Source organism: Cebus imitator, unplaced genomic scaffold (genome assembly GCF_001604975.1).
Source record: "Cebus imitator isolate Cc_AM_T3 unplaced genomic scaffold, Cebus_imitator-1.0 Scaffold439, whole genome shotgun sequence".
Lineage (NCBI taxonomy): Eukaryota > Metazoa > Chordata > Mammalia > Primates > Cebidae > Cebus > Cebus imitator.
In genome coordinates this window covers 1,613,765-1,623,870 of record NW_016107754.1, presented here as the reverse complement: position 1 = coordinate 1,623,870, position 10,106 = coordinate 1,613,765, and the positions used below count along the sequence as shown (strand labels likewise).

Here is a 10,106-nt window from a genome sequence, read left to right as displayed (position 1 = left end):
GGGCGCCAACAAAGCAGCTGCACGGGGCAAAGCAGCCGCGCGGGGCAAAGCAGCGGCGCTGGCCGAAACAGCCGCGCTGGCCGAAACAGCCGCACTGGTGACCGTGGAGCACCTCTGCCCGGGAATTTCCTAGTCTGTGGGCAATAAAAACACGGCGTCCACTCACCCTCTGCGCTTTCACTGGGAGCTGCAATCCTGAGCTGTTCCTAAACGGCCATCTTGGATCAGAAAACCAGAAAAGTTTCTTATTACCCACCTTCTGAAGCCTGTTTCTGTCAATTCGTTGCACTCCTCAGTCATGATGTGATCCTGTGTTGTTGAGGAGTTGTGATCCTTTGAAGGAGAGGTGGTGGTCTGGTCTTTGATGGTTTCATCTTTTTTGTGCTGATTTTTCCCCATCTTTGTGGGTTTACCTGGCTGTGTTGTCAGGGAGCTGCTTGATGAGGTCACTTGTCTGCCTGTGGAGGTGCTACTGGGTTTCTAGGGACTCCTTCAGGTTACTAGGGAAGCTTTCTGTATCTTTTTTGTTTATACTGGGAGATTAGGCCTGCCTCTTCTGCTGACTTGTAGGCGCTGTGGTGTTGTGAAGAATGCCATCCCGTTGCTATGTAGGTTTCCTGTGTTTTTTGTTAAAACATGTAGCCCAGTCCCACCCCTCTAATGGTGGGTTGTGCCCTTCCTCCACTGGGCTGGGTCATTAAGGGTTCAGCTCAGACTTTGGCACTGGCTGCACAACCCGCCAGAGTCAGAGCTTCAGCCCTCTGGGGTTTGTCAGGGAGGGTAGGGACCCGCCCAGCCTCACCCAACCATCTCCCCCTTTCAGCTTCCTCTCTCTCTAGTCATGGGGTAGGGGCCCACCCAGCTGTTCCTGCTTACAGCTCCCTCTCTCTCTGGGTGGGGGGAGGGGGCAATAGCCCAGTTCGCAGGTTCTCCGGGCCGCCTTTTGGGCTTATGCGTCTGTTTAGGTCTGTGTGCCAATCCAGGACACTGGATTATTCTTCAACTCCACACCTGTAATTCCTGGTGCTTGACTGGCAAAGATCCCCTGTTCTGTGTATTGCTGAGGCTTTGGGGGAGGCGCTGTATCTGGACCGGAGTGCCAGAGGGGGAGCCTCTGACTCGCAGGTCAGATGCACTTTCTGGGTGAAGCCGCACCCCTCCCCACCTCTGTCTGCCCTGAGTGAGCTTTGCTCAACGTCGGACCAGACCTGTTGAAATGCACCTGGTACCTTGGTTGGAGCTAGGAGATCTCTGGATTTCTGTGTCTCTCACTGGGTGTTGTGCGCTGGAGTTGTATCTATTCAGCCATCTTGGATCGACTCCGAAAATAAAGTCTTAAGGGCAATGCTTGGAGAGCAAGCATTTCACCAGTTCTAGCCCTGTGATCATTTGTACTAATAGGCAGGCTAGTTCCTGACCCTTGGCTGGCCAGAAGTAGGAAGAGACCACAGGCAGTCTAGCTTGTCCCCCAAGGTTAACCGTTGACCTAATATACTGATCCTTGTGATTGGATTAGGTTCAAATTATGGGGAAGGCGGTGCTACATCCTGCCCAAGAATGGTATTTTAGTTTCTATAGTGGAAGTCTCCCTAAGTCAGTTCTCAACTGAAAACACATGGCACACTCAAAACTGCATTAAAGAAATTAGGAGACAGTGTATTCATGGCTGGGAACACGTGATTCACTAGCAAACTTAAACTTGGAGGGACAAGGACAGAGAACAGTTCCCAAAACTTGGAAGGAGAGAGTCACATAAAATTAGTTGCCTTGTAAGGAGAATGACTTGCTTTTTTCTTTTTTTTTTTCTTTTTAAATTTTAAGTTCTGGGATACATGTGCTGAATGTGCAGGTTTGTTTCACAGGTATACATGTGCCCTGGTGGTTTACTGCAACTATCAACCTGTCATCTGTGTTTTAAGCCCACATGTGTTAGGTATTTGTCCTAATGCTCTCCCTCCCCTTTACCCTCACCCCCTGAAAGTCCCCAGTATATGATATTCCCCTCCCTGTGCCCATGTGTTCTCATTGTTCAACTCCCACTTATGAGTGAGAACATGCAGTGTTTGGTTTTCTGTTCCTGTGTTAGTTTGCTGAGAATGATGATTTCCAGCTTCATCCACATCTCCATGTCCCTGCAAAGGATATAAACTCATTCTTTTTTATGGCTGCATAGTGTTCCATGGGGTATATATTTCTTTATCCAGTCTATCTCTGATGGGCAGTTGGGTTGGTTCCAAGTATTTGCTATTGTGAATAGTGCTGCAATAAATGTGCATATGTCTTTATAGTAGAATGATTCATAATCCTTTGGGTATATACCCAGTAATGGCATTGCTGGGTCAAATGGTATTTCTGGTTCTAGATCCTTGAGGAATCATCACACTGTCTTCCACAATGGTTGAACTAATTTATATTCCCACCAACAGTGTAAATGTGTTCCTAGTTCTCCACAGCCTTGCCAATATCTATTGTTTCTTGACTTTTTAATGATTGCCATTCTAACTGGCATGAGATGGTATCTCACTATGGTTTTGATTTGTATTTCTCTAATGACCAGTGATAATGAACTTCTTTTCATATGTTTCTTGGGCACATAAATGTCTTCTTTTGACAAGTGTCTGTTCACATCCTTCACCCACTTTTTGATGTTTTTTTTTTTCTTATAAATTATTTAAAGTTTGTTGTAAATTCTGGATATTAGGCCTTCGTCAGATGGATAGATTGCAAAAATTTTCTCCCATTCTGTAGGTTGCCTGTTTACTCTGAAGATAGTTTCTTTTGCTGAGCAGAAGCTCTTTAGTTTAATTAGATCCCATTTGTTAATTTTGTTTTTTGTTGCAATTGTTTTTGGTGTTTTAGTCATGAAGTTTTTGCCCATGCCTATATCCTGAAATGGTATTGCCTAGGTTTTCTTCTAGGGTTTTTATAGTTTTAGGTTTAAGTCTCTAATTTGAGTTAATTTTTGTATAGGTTGTAAGGATGGGCTCTACTTTCTGTTTTCTGCATATGGCTAGCCAGTTTCCCCAGCATAATTTATTAAACAGTGAATCCTTTCCCCATTGCTTGTCACATTTGTCGAAGATCAGATGGTTGTAGATGTGTGGTATTTCTGAGGTCTCTGTTCTGTTCCATTGATCTATATGTCTGCTTTGGTTATTGTAACATTGTAGTATATAGTCTTAGGCAGCATGATGCCGCCAGTTTTGTTCCTTTTGCTTAGGATTGTCTTGGCTATATGGGCTCTTTTTTGGTTTCATATGAAATTTTAAGTAATTTGTTCTAATTCTGTGAAAAAAGTCAATGGTAGCTTGATGGGAATAGCATCGAATCTATAAATTACTTTGGGCAATATGGCCATTTTCATGATATTGATTCTTCCTATCCATAAGTATGAAATGTTTTTACGTTTGGTTGTGTCCTCATTTCCTTGAGAGCAGTTTGTAGTTCTACTTGAAGATGTCCTTCACGTCCCTTGTAAGTTGCATTCCTAGGTATTTTATCTTCTTTCTAGCAATTGTGAATGGGAGTTCACGCATGATTTGGCTCTCTGCTTGTTGGTTACTGGTGTATAGGAATGCTTGTGATTTTTGCACACTGATTTTGTACCCTGAGACTTTGCTGAAGTTGCTTATCAGCTTAAGGAGATTTTAGGCTGAGACGATGGAGTTTTCTAAATATACAATCATGTCATCTTCAAACAGAGACAATTTGACTTCCTCTGTTCCTATTTGAATACTCTTTATTTCTTTTTCTTGCCTGATTGCCCTGACCAGAACTTCCAATACTATGTTTAACTATGATGAGAGAAGCTATCCTTGTCTTGTGGTGGTTTTCAAAGGGAATGCTTCCCAGCTTTTGCCTGTTCGATATGATATTGGCTATGGGTTTGTCATAAATTGCTCTTATTATTTTGAGACATAATCCATCAATACCTAGTTTATTGAGAGTTTTTAGCATGAAGTGGTATTGAATTTTATTAAAGGTCTTTTCTGTATCTATTGAGATAATCAAGTGTTTTGTTTTTTTTTTTTTTGCATTGATTCTGTTTATGTGATTATGTTTATTGGTTAGTGTATGTTGAACCAGCCTCGCATCCCAGGGATGAAATTGACTTGATCATGGTGGATGAGCTTTTTGATGTGCTGCTGGATTTGGTTTGCTAGTATTTTATTGAGGATTTTCACATCAATGATCATCATCATTTTGTATATTGTGTCTCTGCCAGGTTTTGGAATCAGCATGATGCTGGCTTCATAAAATGAGTTAGGGAGGAGTCCCTCTTTTTTTGTTGTTTGGAATAGTTTCAGAAGGAATGGTACCAGCTCCTCTTTGTACCTCTGGTAGCATTCAGCTGTGAATCTGTTTGGTCCTGGGCTTTTATTGGTTGGTAGGCCATTAATTATTGCCTCAATTTCAGAACTTGTTATTGGTCTATTCATGGATTTGACTTCTTCCTGGTTTAGTCTTGGGAGGGTATCCAGGAATTTATGCACTTTTTTCTAGATTTTCTAGTTTATTTTCGTAGAGGTATTTATAGTATTCCCTGATGGTAGCTTGTATTTCTGTGAGATCAGTGGTGGTATCCCCTTTATCATTTTTTATTTTGTTGATTTGATTCTTCTCTCTTTTATCCTTTATTAGTGTGGCTAGCAGTCTATCTATTTTGTTAATCTTTTCAAAAAAACCATCTCCTGGGTTGACAGACATCTCATATACGAGATCTCCAGTTGGCATCAGACTGGTGCCCCTCTGGGACGAAGCTTCCAGAGGAAGGAGAAGGCATCAATCTTTGCTGTTCTGCAGCCTCCACCAGTGATAACCCTGCAAACAGGTTGGAGTGGACCTCCAGCAAACTGCGGGAGACCTGCAGAAGAGGGGCCTAACTGTTAGAAGAAAAACTAACAAAAAGCAATAATATCAACATCAATACAAAAGACCATCACACAAAACCCCATCCAAAGGTCATCAGCCTCAAAGATCAAAGGTAGATAAATACATGAACATGAGGAAAAACCAGAATGGACAGAGAATGAGTTTGATGAATTAACAGAAGTAGGCTTCAGAAGGTGGGTAATAATGGACTCCTCTGAGCTAAAGAAGCATGTTCTAACTCAATGCAAGGAAGCTAAGAACCTTGACAAAAGGTTACAGGAACTGCTAACTAAAATAACCCAGTTTAGAGAGGAACTAAACTCGGACCTGATGGAGCTGAAAAACACCACATGAGAACTTCATGAAGCCTGCATAAATATCAATAGCCAAATCGATCAAACAGAAGAAGGGATAGAAAATCAACTTACTGAAATAAGGCGTGAAGACAAGATTAGAGAAAAAAGAGTGAAAAGGAAAGAACAAACCCTCCAAGAAATATGACATTATGTNATCAGAGATTGAAAATCAACTTACTGAAATAAGGCGTGAAGACAAGATTAGAGAAAAAAGAGTGAAAAGGAAAGAACAAACCCTCCAAGAAATATGACATTATGTGAAAAGACCACACCTACGATTGGCATCCCTGAAAGTGACAGGGAGAATGGAAGCAAGGTGGAAAACACACTTCAGGATATTATTCTGGAGAACTTCCCCAACCTAGCAAGACAAGCCAACATTCAAATTCAGGACATACAGAGAACACCACTAAGATATTCCTTGAGAAGGGCAACCTCAAGACATAATTGTTACATTCTCCAAGGTTGAAATGGAGGAAAAAATGTTAAGGGCAGTCAGAAAGAAAGTGAGGGTTACCCACAAAGAGAAGCCCATCAGACTAACAGCAGATCTCTCTGCAGAAACCCTAGAAGTCAGAAGAGAGAGTGAGGGCCAATATTCAACATTCTTAAAGAAGTTTCAACCTAGAATTTCATATCCAGCCAAACTAAGCTTTGTAAGTGAAGGAGAAATAAAATCCTTTACAGACAAGCAAATGCTGAGGGATTCTGTCAGGCCTGCCTTACAAGAGCTCCTGAAGGAAGCACTGAATATGGAAAGGAAAAACTGGTACCAGCCACTGGAAAAACATACCATAATATAAAGACCAAGGGTACTATGAGGCAACTGCATCACCTAATGTGCAAAATAACCAGCTAGCAGCATGATGACAGAATCAAATTCACACATAACAATATAAACCTTAAATGTAAATGAGCTAAATATCCCAACTGAAAGACACATACTGGCAAATTGGATAAAGAGTCAAAACCTATCAGTGTGCTGTATTCAGGAGACCCATCTCATGTGCAAAGACCCACATAGGCTCAAAATAAAGGGATGGAGGAATATTTGCCAAGCAAATGGAAAGCCAAAAAAAGCAGAGGTTGCCAACCTAGTCTGTGATAAAACAGCCTTTAAACCAACAAAGATCAACAAAGACAAAGAAGAGCATTACATAATGGTAAAGGGATCAATGCAACAAGAGCTAACTATCCTAAATATATATGCATCCACTACAGGAGCACCCAGATTCATAAAGTAAGTTCTTAGAGGTCTACAAAGAGACTTAGACTCCCACACAATAATAGTAGGAGACTTTAACACCACAATGTCAGTATTAGATCAACGAGACAGAAAATTAATAGGATATCCAGGACTTGAACTCAGATCTGAACCAAGCAGACCTAACAGACATCTACAGAACTCTCCACCCCAAATCCACAGAATATACATTCATCTTAGCACCACATAGCAGTTATTCTAAAATTGACCACATAATTGGAAGTAAAACACTCCTCAGAAAATGCAAAAGAATAGAAATCATAACAAACTGTCTCTCAGACCACAGTGAAGTCAGATTAGAACTCAGGATTAAGAAACTCACTCAAAACCATACAACTACAAGGAAACTGAACAACCTGCTCCTGAGTGACTACTCAGTAAATAATGAAATCAAAGCAGAAATAAATAAGTTCTTTGAAACCAATGAGAACAAAGACACAATGTAACAGAATCCCTGGGACACAGCTAAAGCAGTGTTACGGGGGAAATTTGGAGCACTAAATCCCCACATCAGAAAGCAGGAAAGATCTAAAATCAACACTCTAACATCACAATTAGAACTAGAGAAGCAAGAGCAAACAAATTCAAAAGCTAGCAGAAGACAAAAAATAACTAAGATCAGAGCAGAACTGAAGGAGATAGAGGCATGAAAAACCTTTCAAAAAATCAGAGTGACTTTCAACTGAAGGACACGGCCAGATCAAGGTGAACTTGCATGGGAAAAATCTTGGAGAGTGAATACCTAATTTCGCTCTTCCCTGTCTCTGATCTCCAACCCAACTAGAAGCCAGGAAGAGCAGCCACCTTGCTGATGGAGCTCAATGAGGTCAGCCTCCATGGCTGAGAGAATAATTCTGGTTCTGAGGAGCAGTCAAAAGATATGGGTAAAAACTCTGTCACAGTATTGGCCACTTTAAAAAATAGATTCCATACTTCTGCAATGAGATGGCCTGAAAATATATTTGAAGCAGTTACATGAAAAGCCACAAAACTTTTCCTAGCTCCAGCTCCCTGGTTGTAGTTTCATGACTGTGGTTTATGTTTTATTTTTAAATTCCCTTTTCTATTACTGTTTTAAAATACACTTTGTCTAGGATATGTATTAAAGGGCCATATTTTAGGAAAGTCCAAAAGGAGGCCTTCTGTGAGAAATGACATATCCCTTTTTCCTTAACCACCACTCTCCTCCCCTCTTTGGCTATACATTTCCATTGTTAGCAGTTGGTAGGAACCAGGCCAAGGATCACAAGGAGCCAGGAACTGCGGGGCTGGCTGAACTGCCTTTATTCCCCTGCTTTGGAGCACTTGGATCAACCATACACATTTGCTGCTGCTTCTAATGTGTTTTTACACTGAATGCATTTTTCATGTTGCTTGTTAAAGACATGAAGGTAGAATAACTAAGATGATTCTAATAACATAAGTATATTGAAATAAGACTAAGGGAGAATTTTGGTGTTTGCAAAGAAATTATTTTAAGTTAATTTTTTCCCGTAGAAAGAGATCCTGTCTGTGCTGATGGGAGAGCTACCAATGCATCTGGTAATGAAAATGAAAGCATGGTAAGGCATTATTTCCTTTATCAAACCATTTATGGTATGAAAATGCTTCTTTAAAAGGGTAATCGAAGTTCTGACTGATTCACATATTATCACACAAGACTTTTATACAGAAAAAAACAGGAGGGGTTGCAGGATAATATAGCAAGAAAAATATAATTAGGCTTTTCCCAGTGTCTATAATGAAATAGGCTCTACTTGCTTAAATACCTGGTTGTTCTTCTTGTCTCCTATTGTTATTTGTAGAGATCTCCAATGGCATTTTGCATGTGAGGGTGAGCCAATGTACTTCTGATAGAGGCATGAAACATGGCATTGTATACAAGTGAAAAGAAACACAACTATAATTCACTTGTGAATTATAGTGTGATTGTATACTTCCTTTTTACTGCATTCCTTTTATTTTTTATGTATTCCATTAATTGGAATATAAAGAAGGGCCAGGAGTATGGTAAACTTGTTTTTCCCACTGTTAAAAACCCTGAAACAGCTAGTAAGGAGATTAAAGTTAACTGATAAGACTCAGATTTATTTTATAATGGTCTCATGGATCTGTAATTACAGATGCAAGCAATAGCCTAAAGCTTCTTACCTCCCACCCCAAAACACTACTATTGTTAAATATTTAAGATATAAATGGTTATTCTGACTTAAGCAACGATACTTACAGTCCATTTTTCTTGATTCTAGCCTCTTTCAGAATGTCCAGCCAGTACAGGAAATGAGACAGGACAAGACCGTGACAATTCATGACAAGCATCCTCAATATCCAGTGACTTCATCTCCCCTTTCTTCACTGCAGTTCCAGGCAATGGCCTGTCAGACTGGAGAATTCTACCACTGCAAAGACTCGTAACTGTTTTCTGGTATCAGATTTACTTTTCAAGACATAAGGATCATTCACTGACCCACTACCTGCATTGAGTATAAATGCCTGGATATTAAGGATTCCAATTTAACTTCACAAAGAGCTGTCTTATTCATTTACATTCACATTGCAGTCAGCCCAGGAGGTTACAGTGAGCTCTCCACTAAGAATCTGGAAGAAATGCATCGCTAGGCTGATTCCCAATATGATCAACTGATAATGGGTGAGAGAGCAGGTAAGAGCAGAAGTCACCTGAGTGGAAAGGTTAAAAAGTTTTCTAGAAGCTGGAAACCAAGACGATTGATTTGACAAGGTATTTTAGTCTAGTTTTATATGAATGGTTATATCAGGGTAACCAATTAGATTTAGGATGAGTCTTAGGGATGCCAAAGAGTAAAACTGTCTGTATCTTTAAGATTGCTAAGGAAAAGGGCCCTATAACACAAGAATTGACATCTCTGAAGTTGGTTACAACTGACCACACCAGGCTCGTAGAGTTGAGTGACTAGCTATGAAGATAATGTGAACTCTTCTAGCTCAATTGGCATCTTGCTAACCAACCTTCTAATAAATTTAGATTTTCATAAAATTTTTAAGCAAGAGGAGAAGGGAAAGCTCCGCTAACTTGATCTGTTTCCCTTAATTTTAGTCATCAACTTACATAAAAGGAACAGTCTAGTGTTCATGCTTGTGAACTTGTCACTATAACCAGGCTTTTGTATGACTTAATTGATCAAGGTTTTGACTCTATAAGGAAAGCAAATTCTGAATTGTGATGTAACTGCCACCTGGTCCTGGTCCAATTTTCTTTATCATCTGATCACTGTTTCACAATCCTATACCTTGTATGTAGTTAACTCTGTTTTTGCTACAGTGTTGTGATGGGTTACCACAAATAGCAAAGTATTAAGAAAGCCAGTCAGAATGATGATTATTAAAAAATCAAAAAACAATAGCTGTTGGCAAGGCTGTGAAGAACTAGGAATGCTTTTACACTGTTGGTGGGAATGTAAATTAGTTCAACCATTGTGGAAGACAATGTGGCGATTCCTCGAAGATCTAGAACCAGAAATACCATTTGACAAAGCAATGCCATTACTGGGTATATACCCAAAGGATTACAAATCATTCTACTATAAAGACACATGCACATGTATGTTTACTGCAGCACTACTTACCATAGTGAA

The 10,106-nt window shown here is 40.1% G+C and overlaps 1 protein-coding gene across 4 annotated transcripts in view; it reads left to right on the top strand.

Annotated features, from left to right (window-relative positions):
• HHLA2 (HERV-H LTR-associating 2) overlaps nt 1-9,888 on the top strand; it is a 90,341-nt gene extending 80,453 nt beyond the window's left edge. For all 4 annotated transcript variants that reach the window (XM_017510423.2, XM_037732021.1, XM_037732022.1 and 1 more), the window contains 2 exons: nt 7,990-8,054; nt 8,742-9,888. In XM_017510423.2, the coding sequence (XP_017365912.1) occupies nt 7,990-8,054; nt 8,742-8,804 (128 nt within the window). In that variant the 3' untranslated portion in view covers nt 8,805-9,888. The remainder of the gene's footprint in view (nt 1-7,989; nt 8,055-8,741) is intronic.
• Nucleotides 9,889-10,106: the final 218 nt, after the last annotated feature.